The 21,466-nt window shown below is 47.5% G+C and overlaps 2 protein-coding genes across 12 annotated transcripts in view; one reads left to right on the forward strand and one right to left on the reverse strand.

Annotated features, from left to right (window-relative positions):
- Nucleotides 1-653: 653 nt before the first annotated feature.
- Znf473 (zinc finger protein 473) lies at nt 654-17,900 on the reverse strand. Of its 8 annotated transcripts, XM_071604553.1 has the most exons (8): nt 17,335-17,422; nt 15,970-16,053; nt 15,235-15,328; nt 14,938-15,128; nt 9,597-9,686; nt 7,975-8,101; nt 6,165-6,254; nt 654-3,911 (listed from the first exon to the last, which is right to left on the reverse strand). In XM_071604553.1, the coding sequence occupies exons 4-8, from the start codon at nt 14,995-14,997 to the stop codon at nt 1,528-1,530; spliced, it is 2,751 nt and encodes a 916-aa protein (XP_071460654.1). In that variant the 5' UTR covers nt 14,998-15,128; nt 15,235-15,328; nt 15,970-16,053; nt 17,335-17,422; the 3' UTR covers nt 654-1,527. The 8 variants fall into 8 exon arrangements, with proteins under 8 accessions (XP_071460654.1, XP_071460656.1, XP_071460655.1 ...); XM_071604555.1 differs by lacking the exons at nt 15,235-15,328; nt 17,335-17,422 and adding an exon at nt 17,775-17,900; XM_071604554.1 differs by lacking the exons at nt 15,235-15,328; nt 17,335-17,422 and adding an exon at nt 17,745-17,900.
- Vrk3 (VRK serine/threonine kinase 3) overlaps nt 17,567-21,466 on the forward strand; it is a 36,394-nt gene continuing 32,494 nt past the window's right edge. Inside the window, exons 1-2 of one of the 4 annotated variants that reach the window (XM_027920458.2) lie at nt 17,567-17,769; nt 20,843-20,904. The gene's annotated coding sequence lies outside the window, so the exon portion shown is untranslated. Of the gene's footprint in view, nt 17,770-17,851; nt 18,125-20,842; nt 20,905-21,466 lie in introns of those variants that run through there. The other 3 variants (XM_071604559.1, XM_027920457.3, XM_027920459.2) reach the window with 3 other exon arrangements.

Genomic DNA, 21,466 nt, shown 5'->3' on the forward strand with positions numbered 1-21,466 from the left:
CATTTCGACTACAAAACCAACCATCAGAACTCAAGGTCCACTGCACAGGACACACATCCAGTCTATCCCCAGCACCCCAGATATACGCAATATTAATCAGCGTCCCACATCTTTGTAAGATTCTGTTGTGCTTCAGCAAATATGACTGGGTCACTTAGTGAGCATGGCACAAGTCAGGAGCTGATGAGGTATTCAAGCTGGTCACGTTCCATGAGGGGACAGTTAGCTTGGCCAAGATGAATGGGCAGCTCCAGCAGAAAGGATCCCCTCACCAGGTTCAACAATAACCCCTGGTGGTCCCAGAACCTCCTCTAATAAGGCAAGTAGCATTTTTAAGATGTTACTTGTCAATTGACAGTGATCCTCTGTGGAGTCATTCATTTCCCTTTTGGATTCCAGAAGCTTCAGGGTCAGGGCAATCGTATCTGCACTCCCTGCCCTTTGGCCTCGCTAAGTGCCTAGTGAATGGCTAGCTTAGAAAAATGGTCATCAATTAACATCTCTATAACAAATTTCAGCTCCAAGCACCTCTTCCATGTGGGTTATTTTGTGTTAACACCCAAGGCAGCTTTCCACACTGCCCCTGCTATCAGCAGAACCCATTCGTGAATTCAGCTGTTGGCAGTACCATTAACTCCCATGACAAATTTGGGTCTCACATCATATTCATTTATTGGTACTGAGGATTGAACTCAGGGGTGCTTTACATCTGTATTCACAGTCCTTTTTATTTTTTGAGACAGGGTCTCACTAATTTGCCCAGGTTGGCCTTAAACTTCTGATCCTATTGCATCAGCCTCCCAAATAGCAGGGATTACAAGAATGCACCACTACAACTGGCTTAAGTAATGGTTTAAATGGAGGAAGACTATGGAAAGAGATGGTTTGCAAATATGGCCAGGGAGAAGATTCTTCTTGGAGTGAGAGGTTTGGGAGAGTACAAGTAGAAAGTTCTAACCATTCAAGGTGGAAATTTACATACTCCTCTTGGATTTTTGTGGATTCAGTAAGAAAAGGCTAGGACAGAGGACAAGCATTTAAAAAGAAGAGGGAGATGAACAAAAACTTCTTTTAATATAAAAGAGCATATTTGTGTTTTATCTGACATGTACTCACAGATCAGTTAGCAGTTCTAAGTACTTGACTTTATTTAACCCTCACAACTGCCCTGAGGTAGGTGATTATTATGCCCATTTTAGGGAAGAGGACACTGAGGCCCTGAGAGATTTTAACTTTCCCAAGGTCACTTGGGGTGGTAGATGGCAGAGGTGAACACAACTCAAGCAGACTGGCTCCAGATCTACTTCTGAATCCCAAGTTACACAGCTTCTCAACTTTTGTGTCTCATTGTTTGGATGAAACCCATATGTATAAACTTTCTAATCAATCTTTATTGATAAAGAGATTTATTTATTGTGAGGGGTGAAGCTCTCAATATGTTGGTTTCAAATCTTGTACGCAGATGAACATGTTCAGATGTGCAGGACTCTGCTGCCACTCAGTGGCGGCAGACAGTATTGCTGCTTGTTACTTTTGAGTGTGAAGCCTCTGATGTCGGTTGAGACTGGAATAGCACCGAAATGTCTTTTGACAGTGTTGACAGTGATAAGGTTTCTCCTGGGTGTGAATTCTCTGATGCTGAGCTAGGTGGGCACTGAGGCCAAAGGCTTTGCCACATATTTCACAGGCATAAGGCTTCTCCCCAGTGTGAATCCTTTCATGCTGTGTAAGATTTGCTCTCTGGGCAAAGGTTTTCCCACATTTGCTACACATGTATGGTTTCTCCCCAGTGTGAATTCTCCGGTGAATGGAAAGGCATGAGCTCTGGCTGAAGGATTTCCCACATTCCTGACAAACATAAGGCTTTTCTCCGGTGTGAACTCTCTGGTGTCGGATGAGTTGAACACTCAGGCCAAAGGCTTTCCCACAGTCACTGCATTCATAGGGCTTCTCCCCTGTGTGAATTCTCTGATGCTTAGAAAGGCATGAACTCTGATGGAATGTCTTCCCACACTCACTACACTGAAAGTGCTTCTTTGCAGCATGAGTCCTGTGATGCTGAATAAGGTAGTTACTCTGGGTGAAGACTTTGTCACACTCCTTACATTTAAAGGGCTTCTCTCCAGAGTGAACTAACTGATGTTCTGAGAGGTGAGCACTTTGGCCGAAGGTCTTGCCACATTCGTTACACTTAAAGGAGTGCTCACTTTGGGAAGACTGTTGTTCGGTGAGGGAGAGGTTATGGTCGGCTTTCCTGTGCTCACCACGTTCACATGGCCTCACCACAGAGTGGATTCTCTGATGGCGACTGAGTTGTGTACTGTGGCCAAAGGCTTTCCCACACTGATGGCACTCAAAAGACTTCACCCTGGTGTGAATCTTCGCATGCTGAGTTAGGTATTTGCTACGGCTAAAGGTTTTCTCACATTTGTTACACTTAAAGCATTTCTCATTGAGCCTTTGATACTCTCTCTGTTCTGAGTTCAGAGCCAAAATTTTCTTGCTTGTATCAAATCCTTGTTTTTCTCTGGTGTGAATACTCAGGTGGCAATTCAGGGTTGAATGGCAAATGAAGCGTTCTCCACACTCCTGACATTGGTAGGGGGCTTCGATGGTGTGGATTATCTGATGCTGTACCAAGTGTTCTTTGTGGCTGAAGGTCTCCTTGCATTCAGCACAGCCAAAGAGCTTCTCTGTGGTATGACTGGACTGATGTCTAATCAGGTGTGAGGGTCGGCTGAAACTTTTGACACATTCCTGACATTTGTGGAGTTTGTAGCCTGTATGAATTCGCTGGTGTTCATTAAGGTGAGTGTTCCGGCAGAAGGTTTTCCCACAGTCACTGCATTTGTAAGGCTTCTCTCCACTGTGAACCCTCTGGTGGATCTTCAGTGAGGATGTATGGCTGAAGGCTTTCCCACATTCATTGCACTTATAAGGCTTCTCCCCAGTGTGGATGGCCTGGTGTTCAATGAGTGACGAACTCCGCCTGAAGGTCTTCCCACACTCCTGACACTCAGAGGTAGTTTTTGTAGCATGGGTCTTTTGATGTTGGATGAAATGCTTCTTCAAGTTGAAGGCTGCCTGGCACATGGCACATTCGTAGTGTTTCTGAATGTGAGTCTTCTGGTGCCCGGCAAGATGAAGGGCCCGGCTGAAAGCCTTGCCACATTCATTACATTTGTAGGACTTAGCACTTATGGTGGTTTTCTGACATTTAATGGGTCGTGCACGATTGGACGGACAGTCATGATCTTGATTGTTACAGAGTTTTTCTCCAGTGTGAATTTTCTGATGCCATTGGAGGTGCATGTTCTGACTAAATGTTTTCCCACATTCCTTACACACATAGGACTCGTATCCTGTATGAGTCACAGGACGAACAAATAGGTAGGAACTCTGGATGAAACTTCTCTCATGCTTTGGACGCACAGGGGGCTTCTCCTTCGTGTGAATGATCCAGTGCTGGATAAGGTGGTAACTCCGGCTGAAGCTTTCCCCACATTCACTACATTTATATAGGGTCTCCTCTCCCTGTACAGAATCCTGCTGGCTCTGGTCTGAGTAGTAGCCAAAGTCACTCCTACATTCTTTCGACTTAGCTGGAGTGAGGCTCTTTTCAGGAATGTCATGCATCACAGAGTCTTCTCCTATGGAAAGCGGGGAACTAGGACTGAGGCCACTCTTGAATTCATGATTGCATTCTGTGGGACTTTCCTCGTTGATAGCAACATCAGTCCTCAGAAGACTTTCTGGATCTCCCAGCAAACTATCTAACCAGCTCTCACCTATACAGGTTTCAAAGCTGGAGTTCCAGAGGCCATCCTTGGAAAATGCCTCCAAAATCTCCTGGGAGAGCCCTTCTTCTAAGAAATCCTGATGCAGAGGAGAGGCCTTGGTCTCAGTCATATCTGAAAGAGAGAATACAAATGTCTCCAGTGGGAAAGACCAGAGCTGTGGGCTGAGAATGTGGACAAGAGGCAGTAGGAGTGATACGTCTTGAGTCCAGCCTGTCCATCAAGGGGGTTAAAGGAAAGGGGCCTGAAGTGGTGTCCCGTCTGAAACTGGCATCAAGAAACGGAGTCCATTCTCAAGAAGGGAATCTGGAAACTTCAGGAGTTCAACTGAGAGGGAGAATCCCAGCCATAACCCTCATACCTACATCAATGACTGTGTTCCCCAAAGTCTCCTGGAGAATGATCCAATCACCCACCCAGTCCTTCACATCTGAATCCTGGGAGTCCGCATCCCCACTCCCACTCACCACTTTCTGCCAGACCTCCTTGGGAATGTCAACTCCCTCCCTCTCCGGTGTCAATCATCAACTTCCACCCAGCCATCAGGGGCTGTGTGACAACCAGCTCTGGCTACATCACTCCCCCAATAAACACTTCCAGAGCCTCTGAAGAGAAATGCAAGTGCATGAATCCAGCATTCTCTGTACTGGCCCCAAAGAACTCCTGCATGTCCCTGAATTTACCAAACTTTCTTATCTGTGCCATAACAGGACTCTTGTGCCCAAGAGTCCTGCACAGGCAAACTGTTCTGTGTCCTAGCTTGAGTACCACCCTACTCTGAGGTATCCCCAAAACCCCACACTGCTTTCTGCTGAGTGCCCCACCTTGTGTTCTCTCTGAAACAGCTGAGCTTTCAGCACCCTCTACTGTGACTTGTGAGTGGATGACGTACAAGCAGTCACAGAAAATTCTCAAGGACGAAAAGCAAGGTACCTCAGGTGCACTCTCAACCACCCCTGATAGCCCCCTTTCCAAAGTTGAACAAGCAGATCTGCCCTTATCTGGCCCACCCTCAACTACCAAGCTGTGCACCCCTGGGACCCCACAAAACATGAAATTCACTGCTTTCTCCACACCTCCAGTCCCCCTACCCCACCCAGCCCATCCTGAACCATCATATTCTTTCAAGTCTGTTCCTTCACAGATTTCATGGCTCTCTATCCACTGAACATCTCAGAGACTGCCCATCTCTCAGCCTGTTAAGTGAAACTGAAACAAAATCTTTCCAGAGCCACCTCTTGCTCTGCATTGTCACATCTTCTGTGCTTCTGCTCCAACAGCTATCTGGCTTGTTCTCCTCACTATGCCTCTGTGCATGCTGCTGCCTATGCCTGGAGCACATTAACAGCCGTGTACCAGGCCCCTCTTACGTGCTGAGCATGATGTAGAGAGCTGGGAACACAGGATGAATCTAGCAGAATTTGCAGTTATAGCAGGAAGAAGACCTGAGTGATAACAATGCAGCACAGTTGTGACTATTGGAGATGTACATGTACACACACACACACACACACACATGCCTACCTATATATTTAGTTGTCTCTACTTGAAAATATCCTCTATGTTAAAGTAACAGAAACAAAAATGAGAGGTCAGGGGAGCACATGCCTGGATTGGTCTCCCTCATGTGACACTGGTACTGAGCAGCAGGCTGCAGAGGACTCATAGGCAGTGAGCCAAGCACAGGGATGCAGACTGATGGGCAGGTAGAGCCCTGGAATCCTGTAATCTCTGGTTCAGGGCCCTCCTCCTCACACTGATACAGTAACACTGAGCGAAGCCACCCACACCCAGGTGAGGCACCTGCTTCTGCTCTCTCCTCCCAGGGATGTTTCCACCAGGGGAAGCACCACAGGAATCCTCACTGACCTGCTCAATCAAAGGAACCCTGGCCCGGGAGACAGCAGAGTGGGTCTTCTTGGCAGCATTCAGTCCTGGGCCTGAGTTACTCCCAAATGTGGTCATCTGCTAAGCCCAGGGCAAGGGAGAAAGGTTGGGTCTATATAAAGGGAGGGAAAAGAGGTAGACAGACTGGGGGTCTACGCCTCATAGGCACAAGGCAGGAAGGGGGCAGAGACTGACACAGGGAGTCAACAGCCTCCCCTTGCTGAATCTGGAAGGAAGAAAAGAGGACAGGAGAGGCACCAGGACAGTCTGTGCAAAAGGCCGGAGGAGGAGGATACACAGCAGGCATGTCAGATTGAGTATTGCTTAAGCATCCCCATCCCCCCTAAAATGAAGGGACAGACACCAAGGGATAAATGAAACCCACAGGCCAGATGTCAAGATGTCTGGGCAGACACACTAGGAGTTGGCCACCTCAGGCAGAGGTTCTGAGGTACACCAAGGGCCCTCCCGTCCACTTACCAGGGCCAGCTGCTTCTGGGCTTCCTTCCACCAGGGCCTCCAGCTCTTCCCCACCATCTGGATAGGAGGTCAGGCTGGGTCTTGGGGGATCTGCAAAGACAGAATGACACTGCAGTCAATCACAATGTGGAAAGTCAACCATATGTCCAATAGGAATCTTTCAGCTCTCCCAACTTTATCCTGCACACAGCAGGGACTCCCCTATCTTGCTTCTGTAGCACATACTGGCTATAGTTTGGAGAAGACCTGCCCCGGTGTGACAAAATTCTATCAAATAAGTTTCCATAACGTAGTCTTTTATTTATTTTTTAATCTTTTAGAATAAATTATTCTTAGAAAAAAATTGAGGACCTAAAAAGGGGAAATAAGTAGCTGAGGTGACAGTGATGGGGAACTGGGATGCTGGGGCTGGGAGATGCCAGACATGCACTGGGGCTGGGTCTGTGAGGCTGCTGTGCAGAAGTGGGTGGACACAGCCGGTCCAACTAGACCCCTGGGAAAAGCCTGCTGGCACACCTGGCTTTAAAGAGGGCTCCCCACATCCCCAGAGCTAATAAGACAGGATCGCTAGGCCTAAACAATTTGTGCAAACAATATGGTTTAAACGAAACACCTGCTTTTCTTGTGAGTCTGGAGTTTGGGTTTGTGCCAGGCAAATGGGGCATATGGCCAACCCCCAATAAAAACTCTGGGCCCTGAATCTCCAATGAGCTTCCCTGGTAAACAACATCTCACATGTATTGTCACATCTTGTTGCTGGGGAATTAAGTGAATCCCATGTGACCACTAAGAAGATTCTGGAAGCTTGAGCCTGGCTACCCTGAACCTCACCCCACTTGCCTTTTCCCCTTGCTGACTGTGCTCTATACCTTTTCACTGTAGTAAATCACAGCCATGAGTCTGACCATAGGCTGAGTCCTGGGAGTCCTCCTTGCGAATCGTCGAACCTGGGGGTGCTCCTGGGGACCCTAACCTGGCTGGGAAGGCAACTTCCCTTCTGTGAACCTAAGTTTCAGAATGATCAGTGAAAGAGGGCAATCCAACCTCCTCATGGGGTGACCAAAAGATTGAGTGAGAGCTTGACCAGCAGAGGACTTGGTTCATGACACAGCAGTTTCTGCTACTCCACTGCTTATTCACTCAGAAATGGTTCACTGGAGTCCTATGGTAGGTACTGGGGACACCAATGAACAAAGCAGGTTAAAAATCCTGCCCCTACGAAGTTCCCATTTCAGATGACAGATTAAGTAGTTAGAACACTAAGGAGCCATGAAGGAGTTGAGGAGAGTGAGGCAGGGCCTTCTCATAGGTCACAGCTCAGTGTAACAAAGGGAAGCCCTGAGAACTATGGGCAGAGGGGACGGCAATCACAGTGACCCTAAGGTCAAGGAATGACTCCATGGTTACAAGTAGGAAATTCATAGGGATGAAGCTGCAGAGGCAGGCAGGAGGCCAGACAGGGCTTCTCAGCCTCACTCCACTAACATTTGAAGGTTGGATAACCCTCGGCTGGAGGTGCTGTCCTGTGCATTGTGGGAGGTGTGGCAGCATCTGTGGGCTCCACCCGCTATAGCACCCCCCATCCGTGGGCTCACCCACTATAGCACTCCTGCTCCAAATGCAAGGATTAAAAATGTCTACAGACATTGCCAATTCTGCTGGCAGGCAGAGGCAGCCAGTTGAGAATGACTGGGTTGGGCCATGCTGATACCTAGGCACTCAGAAGCTGGAACTCCAACTGGTGGGTGATAGCACAGGTGATCCCCAAGTAGGACAGTGACTGGGACCCCAGAGTCAGAAGAGCACTCACTCAGAAGAAAGAGGTTCTGGTAGTTGTCCAGAGCTGTGTCCCAGAACAGGTCCGCCTGGTCTAGCCCCAGCTGCTCCCAATCCTCCAAGGTGAAATCCATGGCCACATCCTTGAGGGTGACAAATTCCTAAAATGCAAACACACTTAGTCATTCAAGGGCTGGGGCCAGGAAAGAGCCCAACAACCTACTCAGGGTACCCTAACCCTCAGTTTACCAGGACTTTGGCAGTAATCATCTTGTTCTCAGCCTCACAGGAACCTTGAGATATGACACTCAAGAGCCCTATACTGCAGGCAAGAAACAGTCTTGGATGGGAGATAACGATGTCAAATCACTCAAACAGGCAGAACTTAAACCCAATCTGCCTGATCTAAGATCCATTGATTTCTCAAAAGAAAATAAATTTTTAGAAATAATAAAAAGTTTTTAAAAATCCATTGATTTTCCTGCTTTTGTCTTTTTTTTTTTTTTTGCATTAAATCAAGATTTTAATTTGTATTACTGTGGAAATTTTCAAACACACACAAGCAGGGAAATGCATATAATTAACCGGATAGACCCAGCACCCCCGGGACCTCTAATTTCCCCTGTGAATACTGCAGTATTAACAGTAACTACTTAATATTACTTAATACCTAGACCATATTCCAAGAACACACACAGATTTGTCTGACTTCTTGATGGTAATTCTGTAGTTACGTTGTCGAGTTCTGAGGCCCAGGTGTGCAGTTGGCTTGTGTCAGCAGACCTTCATTCCTCAGCCATACCCCTGCAGCCTCTCTATTCTTCCATGCTCCTGACTTAAGGTCCAACATCTAGCTGCCCCTCTGCCCCTGTTTTTCCTATAAACTGGTGAGGAGAGCAGAGGCCTGATCAGAGTCAGTACAGCCTTTGGAAGCACCCCCCCACCCAATGTGGTGCCAGATCCACTTTAGGCAATACAACCACCTAAGCTGCATGTCTACTGTTCAACTTTTAGTGATGCTAGATTTCTTCACTAATTAATACATATTTAAAATAAGAATTCAAAGGCTCTGGAAGTGGCCCAGTGGTAGAACACTTGCCTAGCATATGTGAGGTTATGGGTTCAATCCCCAGCACTGCAATAAAAATAAAAATGCTCAGTACTGACAAGAGAAAGTGAAAGGCTGCCCATCCCCATCACCCCATCACAAGGTGAAACTATGGCTATTTGGATAGCCATAGTCCTTTCTAGATCCTCATTAGTGTGTTCATGGGCACATGTGTAAGGACATGTGTGTATGCACACACAAAGGAATATTTTAAGAATGAAAAACTAACTCTGTTTAGTTTGGGTTTGAGGCTTGGCCCCACTACTTTCCACTATGGGTGGCCCCTTAAGCCTGATTCCTGGCCTACTAGTGAAAGGGACTGAAAAACTAACTCTGTTTAGTTTGGGTTTGAGGCTTGGCCCCACTACTTTCCACTATGGGTGGCCCCTTAAGCCTGATTCCTGGCCTACTAGTGAAAGGGACTGGTGAGTCCCATCTCATCAGGGTTACCCAGGAGAAGTGACTGAGAAGCTGCTGGGCAATGTGGCACGTGGGAAGGCCTCCACCCCCAGCTTACACTTCCCAACCCAACTCTCCAGGCCTCCAACCTGAAGGCTTTTCTTTGTCCAGTCGCCTCCTGTGCTGGGAATGGGATCAGCGCTCGAGGTGCAGCGAATCACTGGATGCCCAGCTCCTCTCTGAGGCAGAGTTATTTCCAGGTTGTAGAAGAAAAGAGAATCAAAGTCACTTGCTCTAAGCCACACAGCTAGGTAGTGGAGGGACAAGAGTTGCTACCTGATGCATGACCCCAAGGAGGCTGACCTGTCAGGGGCTTGGTTTTAGATTCTGTTGGTTCAAATTCAGGTCCTATTTATGAGCTGTGGGACTTCATTATTCCACCTCTTTAAGTCCATGTTCCTCATCTCTAAAGTGAGAGTGCTGGGAGGATGAAGGGAGCTGACGCCTGCAAGTGCTCGGCAGGAAGCTGTTCAGCAAGTAGAGTTTGTCGCTCATGCATCCGGTCACATCAGGGCACCTGCTGCCAGCTCCTTGCCAGGCACAGGGCAGCAGGGGAGGCAGCCTGTTCCTGTCCTTGTGGGATTTAGTCTGGGTATGCCCACTGACATCAGTGAAAATGCTCTGTAAAACTCTGAGAATAATGTCCAACACACATGTGCAAGTGTATAAATAAATTGGTCCTCTTGGAAGGATGACAGCAGGGACCCTACTCCTTATACTGAAAACTGGCAGGTAAAGGGATTGCCCAGCCGAAGAGGGGCGATGCCTCACTACGAAAGTGTTCCATCTCGGAAATGACTGGGACACCGCACTGGAACAGTACCCTGCTGAGTGAACAGACAACAAGGCAGGCAGTGCCAATGGCTGCCGGGACCACAAAGGCTCTGGGCCTCTGTCCTGCCACAAACAATGCACCCAAGTCTAACTGAAGCCCTTGAACCAGTCACCACTGCGACACACTAGATTGCACCAGGAGTATGGAGCCAGCAAGCGACTGAAACAAAGTCCACAGGTCAAACTGCCCGAGTTCTTCAAAGTACAAACTGTAAAGAAGAGAAGGGTGGAGGAGGGACCTACAGGATCAAAGACTTCAGAGAAAACCAAAAGAGGGGCCACGGGGATGTGCACTTAGGTAATTAAACTATTTTAAAAACACAAACAGCATAAGGAAGTGGTATCTAAAAATGTCAGGATACTTATGTGAGGTGTAAGAGGGTTGTGATAGGCTCCATATAGGCTTCTGGGTGACAAAGTCCTCCTCCTAGACCCACGTGGGGTCTGTTTTCATTGTGTCATGCATTCAGTGTGTCTGAATTTCATCACCCGTGCTTCATTAAAAAAAAAAAATTTTTAATGAAGCACATACTCAACAGGATTCTCCTGTGGGTGGAAGAGAAGTGGGAAGAGCAGAAGCACAAAGATAAAAACAAAGACCAATCTGATAATCCCAGTGAGAAGTGATGAGATTCCAATTTTTTTTTTTTGGGGGGGGGGTTACTAGGGATTGAACTCAGGGGTACTGGACCACTGAGCCACATCCCCAGCCCTATTTTGTATTTTATTTAGAGACAGGGTCTCACTGAGTTGCTTAGTGCCTCACAGTTGCTGAGGCTGGCTTTGAGCTCATGATCCTCTTGTCTCAGCCTCCCGAGCTGCTGGGATTACAGGTATCCACCACCACACCCGAGTTAGATTCCAAATATTTTGATGATGGTACAGACAAGATTTCCTGACAGAAAAATCATAGAGTATGAAAAAGAGAAAAGCCTGAAATGTTTCTAAGTTTTTACTCTGAGCAACTGAAAGGTCAGAATCACTGCTTACTGAGATGTGGGAGAAGCAGTTCTCAAGGCAGATGCTGACTCTGGTTTGGGACATTTGGAGTCTGAGCTCCCCTTTGACATCCTGAGGCCGAATGATGCCTCCATGCCTCAAAGATCTCTATACCCCAATCCCAGGAGCCCAAGAATGCTGCCTTTATGACAAAAAGGGACTCTGCAGCTACGATGAAGTTAAGGATCTTAAAATGGGGAAGTGGACCATATGAGAGAGTTCCAAATGTCATCACAAGAGGCCTCATACGAAGGACACAAGCAGTCACAGGAATGAGAAGGTGATGCAATGACAAAAAGCAGAGACTGCAGTGATACAGCCAGGAGCCAGTGAATGCAGAAGCCTCTAGAAGCTGAAAGAGGCAAACAAGGCATTCTCCCCTGGAGCCTCCAGAAGGAACCAGCCCTGATAACTTGTCTTTGGTCCCTTAAGAGTCATTTTGGGCTTTGACTTCAAGAACTGTTAAGAGAATAAATTTACGTTGTTCTTAAGCCACCAAGTTTGTGTGTTTTGTCACTGCAGTCACAAGACACTAAGGCAGATATCCAAAGGCTGATTCTAAACAGAAGCTGGGAGCAGAGCCAGAGAGGATCTTGTCTTTATCTGCAGTAGATCTTCCTCCTCCTCAGTTCCAAACCCTCCAAGAGCCCATCTCACCTAGAGAGTCCATAAGATGGTTTCCAAGATTGTACAGGCATGGCCCCAGCTACCCCTCAGATCTCACCTGCTCCATTCTCCTGTCTCCCCCTCTGCCCCAACCACACCACTTCCTTGCTGTTCCCTGGACCACTGCCTGCTCCCACTCAAAGCCTAAGATCTCAGTTCTCTTCTCAAAAGTCTCTTTTCTAGGAGGCCGCCTCCAAACCCTCTGCATAAAACAGCAAACCTAACCTGGACTTCTTTTTTTTTTTTTTTGTAGTTGTAGATGGACAGACACCTTTATTTTATTTGTTTTTTTTAATGTTTATTTTTTAGTTGTAGTTGGACACAATACACTTTTTATTTATTTACTTTTATGTGGTGCTGAGGATCGAACCCAGGGCCTCGCAGATGCTAGGCGAGCGCTCAACTGCTGAGCCCCAGTCCCAGCCCCAGCCCCTAACCTGGACTTCTTATTCCCTTCCCCACATTATCTTTTCCACAGTTCTTAATGCCACCTGCATACTACATGATTTACTTACAGAATTTACTGTCATGGGTTGAATTGTGACCCTCCAAAAAGACAGGTTGAAACCCTAACCCCCTACCTCAGGAAAAAACCTTATTTGAAAATAGGTTCTTTACACAGGTGACTGATTTGCGGTCATTAGAGTGGGCCCTAATTCAACACAACCAGTATCCTAAAAACAGAAAACGAAGACACAGAGACAGACATATAGAGGGAGAAGACTATACAAAGGTAGAGGGGAATAGTGTGCAAAGGTGAAGGCAGGATCCGGGTGATGCTTCTACAAGCCAAGGAAGGCCAAGTGGCCTGCACACCACCAGAGCTGGCACAGGCAGGAACGCTCTCCTCGCAGTCCTTGAAGGAAACACCCCTGCCAAAACCTTCATCTCTAACTCCCAACTTCCAGAACTTTTAAGACAATACATGTCTGTTATTCAAAACACCCAACTTGTGGTACTTTATTAACAGCAGCCCTCGCAAACTAATCCACTGTCCTCCACACTCCCACTCGTGTGAGCTTCACAAGGATGGGGACCATATCAGTTGAGGACCATATCACAAGGATGGGGACCATATCACCTAGAACAAGGCTCCCGCACAGCAGACACACAACCAACACCTGATGAATAGCACAAGGAAGCACACGGTCCTGGCAGCTGCTTGAGTCTGAAGGGAAGGAGTCACCAAGGACGGAGCCAGTACTAAGCAGGGTGGAGAAAACAGGGACAATAAACAGTCCTGATTACTGAGGCAGATGGAGCCACCCCCACCTTTGGACTTTCAGTTATGTGATCCATATAAACAGTCTCCTGAAAGTTTAAGCCAGTTTGAATTGGAGTTTCTTGTACTTGTAGTTCAAATTGTTACTGTCTATCCACTGTTGAGAGCAATGAGTCAAAAAGGTTTTGCATCAAGAGCCAGATTGCAGAGGGCCTTAATGAGCTTTTGTTCCCCAGACTCTTATGGTTTCCATATTATGTATTCCTCAAAATCTCATGTGAGACAATGCAAGAAAGTTTAGAGGTGAGACATTGTCTTAGGAGAGCCTAAACCTAATTAGTGCATCAATTCACTGATAGTGATTAATAGTTGTAGGAAGGTAGGGTGTGGCTAGAGCAGGTGGGTCACTGAGGGCATGCCTTTAGGATATACATTTTGTCTGTGGTGAAGGGAGCACTCTCCCTCTGCTTCTGAGTCACATTCCTACACCACACTCTTCTGCCATGATGTCCTGCCTCTCCTTGGGGCCCAGAGCAATGCATTTGGCCATCTGCGGACTGAGATCTCTGAAACTGTGAATTCCAAAATAAACTTTCCCTCCTCTAATTTTCTTCTTAGGTTTTTGGTCATGGCAGTGAAAATGCTGACTTAAACAGACTCCTAGAATGTGTTGGATAGGGATCCTTGGAACAACATTGGAAGGTGTACATGACAGAAGCAGGGACTTGAACCCTGGGGCTCAAGGGAGCCACAGAGGGCTTTATACAGGGAGAGTTAAAAGGTCAGAGCATGCATTCAACAAACATTTCTCCTGTGTGCCAGATCCCACTGTGATGCTGGGGACATGGTCTTGTGTCAGGACAAGGACCTGGGCCTTGGCCTTGAGGAGTTCACTGTCTGATGGAGACTCAGGGATGCTAGATGATAAGCTGAGGTGGCAGGCCTGTGACAAAGGGAGGTATCAGGGCTATATAAACCTTGGAAGGGAGGGGGAAAGTTACCATGGGATAAAGCCAAGCTTCCTGTAGTGGAGGACATTCAAACTGGACCATTAAAGACAAGCAGATATTAACCAGGTAGAAAAGTTTTTAGCTTTCATTCACGCAACAAACACCTCAAAAGCCTGCTGTGTGCTTGGCCTGTGCTAGGCCCTGGCAATCCAGAGATGAATCCCAATCATCTCCTCTCCCGAGGAGCATGTACTCTTGTGGGGCTGACAATATGGGCAGAGACAGGTGGATTTACGCTACAGAGGAGTCATCAGAGCATGGAAGGGAGGCCAGAATAAGGACAAGCTGACTCTGCCTTGGGAAAGATGGGGAGATGAGCTGGGTCTTGAGGGCTGCATAACATGTTACCACAAACAAGAACAGCAGGATATTCTAGCAGAGGGCATAGCCCAGGCAAAGGCAGAGAGATTGGAAAGTACAGTGTAACATTTTACCATCAGATCAGAAATGGAGTACTGGTTATCTGGCAAAATGACAGAAGATGCTGGAGAGGCAGGCAGAAACCAGGTCATGCAGGAGTGGGCATTTTTAACCTGTAAGCAACAGTGCAACAAGGATTCCATAGCAGGACAGCAACGGTATGAAACGTTACCATAAAAAGACAACTGGGGAGCCACCATGGAACAGCAAGCAGGGTACAAAGGAAGGCTGGATTTCTTCTGAGGGTAATCAATTAAGATAAAGGAACCCTTAACTTACCTCAGCCATAGCCGCCATGTCCCAGTAACCTCTTTCAAGCTCCTCCTCCTTCCCTTCCATGTTCCCAGCTGGCAGAGCTGCAGGAAGGGAGCTGTAAGAAACTCTCCCTTCCTTCTACAGTTGACTCCCTGTCCATGCTGGATGAGCCCCAAAATGTTCAGAAGTGGGCGGGACTTCTGAAGTGATTCTCCCTTTAGGAATCAACAACAATTACATTTAATTAAACTACTCCAGCCCCACATTTCCATTGCACTTCAGAACTTGTAAAACAACCTCATAACCATGCTTAGTACTTACTTTATAGATGTTTGTGAGATCTGGCAATGAGAGTCTATACTTTGTTGGGACCTTTGATTTTGCTCTCGGCTGTGTCTTAGCACCAGCACAGTGCCTGTTGTAAAGCAGGGGCTTTTAAAATAATTGTTGACATTACAAATGTCTCTAACTGAATCAATGGGACCATGCTTCTGGGATTTCTTGATTATCATATCTAAGATTTGAGCCAGGTGAGCTGGCCTCCAAAGCTGTTGCTATTCTACAACAGCAATATTTCTGAAACTTTTTTTTTAAACCACGACCCACAGTAACAGAAATGACAGTCAACTCTCCATATCTGTGTGTTCTGTGTCCTTCGATCCAATCAACCTCAGGTAGAAAATAGTTGAAAAAAAATTTGCATCTCTGGCTGGGGATATAGCTCAGTTGGTAGAGTGTTTGCCTCCCATACAAGGTCCTGGGTTCAATCCCCAGCACCACCAAAAATAAATAAATTAAATTAAATTGCATCTGTACCAAACACATAGACGTTTTCATTGTCATTATTCCTTAAACAACATAGTTTAACAAAACTTGAAAACTGGTAAATTTCACCTAAAAATGAGATTTTCAGCTTCTGAAACACCCTACAATTTGGCATCACTGGGTCTGCATCCCCACAAATCGAGTTCACTGGAGCCCATTTAGAGCTCCCCCTTTAGATGGAAGTGCTCCCTGCACCCCACAGTCCTCACAGCAGCAGGATCCCTCCCTTACCTTAACTACCGCACTCTCACCAACATCCAAGTTTGAGACAATTTCCAAATCACAGTTCTGTTCCCATTTCATATACTCTTAGACCTGAAAGGGAAGAAATGGGGAGTGGGGCCTCTGAATGAAGCCCAAGGTACCCACCCAGGAGTCTGGGAGTCTTGCCACCTTCTTAATGAGGGTCTATGGTTATATCATTTACTCTCCCTGAACTTTAGTTGCCACACGTTCCAAATGGGGCTACTGCAACAGATTCACAGTCCCTTCTCTACAATTCCAAAATCTAAAGTCCCTGAAAACCTGAAATTCATTCATAAATTGACAGGAAATCCTAACCTGGATTGCCACCGACTACATATAATCTTCTTTCCAGTCAGTGGAAGTCCGTATACACCTTTCCCCCACCCCACGCAGAAAACTTTGATGACACAAGCACTGTTCCAGATTCCGCCTGTGGGAAGCCATCCTGACACGTGACTGGGCGACTCCCGTTAAGGGTCTGAGGCTTCTGGCTGTGTCGGAATTTTCCCGGCCCTTTCCTGATGAGAGAACCCGTCCGTGTGGGGGTGTGACTGACCACTGACCCCGGGGGCCCAATCACTGACCCTGACCTTGGAGTGCAGTCCCCCCTCAACCTTCATTGGATGGAATTATCCCCTGAATTTCTTGTTCCCCAATAAAAGGCTACTCCCTGGCGTGTTCACTCTCTCTCTCTCCTGCTAGCCCTGAGTAATCCTTGCTGCCCTGCTGGGCGGTTAGAGGTCGGAGCCAGAGAGGGGAGCCGTCTCGGACCCAGCAATAGAAATAAGGTAACTGTGTCTGTGTGTTTTATTTCGATCTCTTCTAACTAACTTTATGCCTAGAACCTCATTAATGAAACCATTGCGCAGGTCGCGTGGTAGATCCGCCAGTATGTTGCCTGGTTGTGAAATACTGTCTTTCTAAAATCCGAAAAACCCTGATTCCCGAGATGATCCTGGTGCCAAACGCATCCGAGGACAGCGAGGACCTGCGCTATGTCTTAGTGCTGCTGTGACTGCACCGCGCCTGGGCACAGAATGCGCTCCAGTCAACGTTCAATTGTTGGACATCCTCAAGAACTCCCTTTCTTCCTCAAGATCCTGCCCAGACCTGCCGCCTTTAGACACCTAGTCCCTCTCTTTCGCCCGGTCTCCTCAACTAAATAGAATCACTCGTCTCACTTTAGGAAGAATCTGACTTAAGGGTTCAAGATTCCATCAAGACCTCCACTGCCCAAGGCGACGAGATTTTTGCCTAAGTTGCGCTAATAGTACAGCCTCGCCCCTCGGGAAGAACCGAGCCCACGAGTCTCCAGGGTTCTCAGCGACCCCGGACACGACACTTGCGTACCTCGAGATTGCAGTCCGCCGGGCTAACAGACTTTCCCCAGCTCGGTAGGAGAAATAAACCTAACTCCTCTCACGCGCGCCTCTTCACGGGAACTTCCGGAACCCAGCGACACTTCCCAGCTATTCTACCCAGACTCCTCCGCGCCAAGCGCCAGGACTCTATTTCCCAGAGGGCTGTGCGCGCGCCCGCGCTTGGCTTCCCCGCCCCACATGCCTCTTTGACCTTGGAGGCCCCCGTAGAGCACCCTGGGAAATAGAGTAGATTCCGATCTGGACTAGGTGAAACCACGGTTTTGTAGACCCTGTTAAAGGATCGACTTAACCTTCTTCTGCCTTTCCGGAAATTTCTACTTATAAAGGAAACAACCCGAGGTTGCCATGGAAAGACGCGGAGGAAGCGGTTGGCGTTACCAAGAAGACGCGCGGAGTTAAAGAGGTAACCTTTGATTGATGGGGAGATGCCAAGTAGTTTATCTTGATTGGCTTCATGCGCAGTGGGATGAAGTGGAGTTCCGAAGAGGGTGGAAGCGACGAGGGAGTTTCTCCCCAGCCGGGTTAGACGGCTGATCTGCCGCGAAGGCACCTGGGAAATGGAGTTCCCAGGTAGACAGCCCGGGGGTAGTTTGGAGGTCGCTGCGCTTGCTCGGGAGCCCGGCCTCCAGGAAGAGGATGCGTGCGCAGCGTCTCCGGCGCCAGAGGAAGTTTCCTTGGGGCAATGAGAAGGTGAGTCCCACTTCCTGCGGCTCTGACCGCAGAAACTCTGGCGCCCACCCCTGTTCTCAAGTACAGAGGTGAGGGAAGTTCCTGGCTTCCTTCGGAGTCAGCTCGTCTGTGGAGCCTGTGACTTCAGCACGACCCTTCTTGGGAAGAGCTCGCCCTGGGGCCTGGACTAGAGAGGCTGCGGAACCTCTCCGCGCGCTAGGACCCCAGCCCCCTTGGACGCTGGTGGGCGTGGCTAAGGTTAAGCATCTGGGGGTTGACAGATGCTCCGCCTTGGCAGCTAAGTCTGCCCTGGTTTTCTGAGAAGGGGGCGGGCGACATGTCACTGTCACCTAGGCTGTTGTCCCTCCGCGCTTAGGATGGAGTCTAACCTTTAGCCCTCTTGCTGTGTTGCGTCTTGGAATCTAGGAGGAACATAGTAGTTGACGCATAGTAGATGTTAATAAAATTTTATTGAATAAGTAAAATAAATGGATGGCTCGCCTGAGGATTGGAGCCTCGGGTTTCAGCCTGTTCTGAGCTCTGGGTGTACTGTGGTGAGCAAAGCAAACAAAACCTTCCATCTTGAAGCTTACCAGCCTATTCAGAGGAGGCAGCAATAAGGAAGTTAGAGTATGTCAGGTGGTGACAAGCACTACGAAGAAAAATGAAATGGTGGGAGGAGGATAGTGTGTACTATGAGTAGTATCAAAAAAAGATCTGTCCAGAAAGGTGACATATGAAGGGAGAACTGGAGAAAGTGATGGCATGAGCATGACATGGGCAGAAAACATTCTAGGAAGATGTGAGAACAAACGCAAAGGTCTTGGGGCAGAAAGATCTTGTCATGTTTTGGGGGAAAGCAAGGAGGCCAGTGTGGCTGGCTTAGAGTGAGCAAGGGTGTATGGGAGAGGTCAGAGTGGGAGTGGGACATGGGAGATCATGTAGGGCCTTATGGGCTAAGAATTTTGACTTTTACTGTCTGAAATGGAAGCCACTGGAAGGTGTTGAGCAGAGGAAGGACAGGGTCTAAGATTTAATTGCTGCTTTCAGAATAGACTGTAGGGATGAGGGTAGAAGCAGGAATTCTAGTTAGAATTACTGGTGACTGTAATAGCACAAGGTAGAAGTGGCTGAGACGAGGCTGGTGACAGTGTAAGAGTAGGGGACAGGCAGATGTCTGTGGTTGAAAAAATCCAGTATTCCTCCTGGCTCAGTTCTACACAGCATCAGCTTTCAGATTAAAGACTGAAAGAATGTTCTGACCTGCAGCCCAAGAACCAGTGAAGTTTTTGTTTTTGTTTTATGAATTTGTGCCGGTTGAGAACATGAACTTTATAGGTCCAGATTTGAGTTCTGTCCCTACTGCTTTCTAGGTGCATAGTCTTTGAGCAGCAGTTTGTAAGTCTCGAGTATGAGATGCGTATCCCTGGCTTATAAAGTTGGTGGGAAATTAAAATAATATTTCTGGATCTGCCACTTGAAGAGCTGTATGGCCTTGGTCAAATCACTGTCCCTCTCTGAGCCTCTCCTTCCACATCTTAAAGGGAAAAGTTATTCTTCTGTGAAAGGTGATTGTGAAGATTTCAATCTACATATGTTGAACTCATGAGTTGGGAGCTATTGTTAAATAAGCAATTAAACCTCTCTGTGCTTCAGGTTATTCTTTGTTCCAGTTATGAAACAAATTATTCCAAAATGCAGTTCTGTAAGCAGTCATTTGTCATGGCCATGGGTTCTGTGGGTCAGGGTTTCAGAGCAAGCAGGTGGGGCTGGCTTGTCTCTGCTGCATGACATCTGGGACCACAGCAGGAAGACTCCAAAGTTGGAATATCAATTAGCTAGAAGACATGCTTCTTTGCATGTCCAGTGGCTGATGCTGACTGTTGTGTGAGGGTCAATTCCTCTTCATCTGGGCCCCTCCATGAAGTCTGTGGGCTACTTTAGGCTGCCTCATATTATGGAAACCCAGTTCCACACAGGAGCATCCTGAATGAGCCAGCCAGGTGCATGACCTGGCCTTGGAGTGGGCATGTCATTACATAATTATGCCCATCTTTATTGGTAGGAGCAATTGTAGGCCTCAGATCCAAAAGGAAGGGTTCAGAGCCCTGCTTCTTAGTGGAAAGGGTTACCTTTTCCGAAGAGCACACAAGACTAGAAATATTGCCACAGCTGTCTTTGGAAAGTATAGATGCCACACTCTCCTATAGAGGGCTGGGGGCATAACTCAGTGGTAGAGTTTAAGGGCCCTGTGCTCCATCCCCAGCTCAAGAAGAAAGAAAAAGAATGGGTAATAATTTTCAGAACCTACCTTTTGGGCTGTGATGTGGACTAAATCAGGTAACAGAAAGTTCTTTGCCTGGAGGGACCCTCCACAGATGTCCATGACCCACTCTGTGGCTTCCCTTAGATCTCCGCTCAATTGCCCCTCCCAGTGATGTCCTCTTTGACCACCCCGTGTAAACAGTGACCTGCCAACCCCCTTGGCACCCTTTTTCTCCTGAGGTACTTTATTGTCCTCCTTAGTACTATCTCCTCCCGACCTGTTCAACAGTTACTTGCTCACATGTTTATTAGCTTGTCTTCTCCCACCAGACTGTGAGCTTGCTGAGGTCAGGGGCTGTGTTTGTTTCCTTTCTAAAGGCTGAAAGAACTAGGACCTCCATAGGTTATTACTGCATGAATGAATGAATGAATAGACTTAACACATACTGGCCGCATGGCCGGTGCTCAGGAAATATTATCTTTCACTTATTTGTGAATTGAACCGAGTCCAAGTCATTGTTTCCACATTTGTTCACTTCTAGGCTACTATCAAGATGAAATTTCCAAGCCAGTGAATCCAGAGCCAGACTGCGACCCTATAAAGGTACCATCCCCTCAGGCATGTGACCCTTGAGGCTGGTTCACCAGTAACCCACTCGTGCTGTCTCACCTCTGTTGCAGCCAGCAGACTTCCTTCCTAGGAGGAGTGTTATTGTTAGTGTGGCAGGGCTCACCTGGTTAGGCACTTGTTCCTTCCTGGGGGTCCATTTTTATCCCAGGCACTGGCCCCTGGGGAAAATCCACTTAACATGAAGCCACTTAACACCACCACAGATTTCTAAACCATCCTTTTGTTTACATATGAAATCCCATGGTGTCTTTGTGTATTATTAGTCAGACTGGGCTAGTCTTTTCCATAGTAATAAATAACCTCCAAATCTCAGTAGCTTAACACAAACACAAGTTTTTTCCCCACTAATACAAAGTTTGGACAACTGTATATCCAGCTTTGATCTCGTGGCTCCAGCATCAACACCTGACCTTCAGGCTTGCCTAAAGGAAGAAGGGGAAAGGCAGAGAGTCCTGTGGCTAAACAGATGCTCCCCAGTGTTTACACCTTTGAGAAGACGGATGTGATTTAAATGTTACTGCCAGAACAACCATCA

Source organism: Marmota flaviventris, chromosome 18, assembly GCF_047511675.1.
Source record: "Marmota flaviventris isolate mMarFla1 chromosome 18, mMarFla1.hap1, whole genome shotgun sequence".
In the NCBI taxonomy this organism is placed as follows: Eukaryota; Metazoa; Chordata; class Mammalia; order Rodentia; family Sciuridae; genus Marmota; species Marmota flaviventris.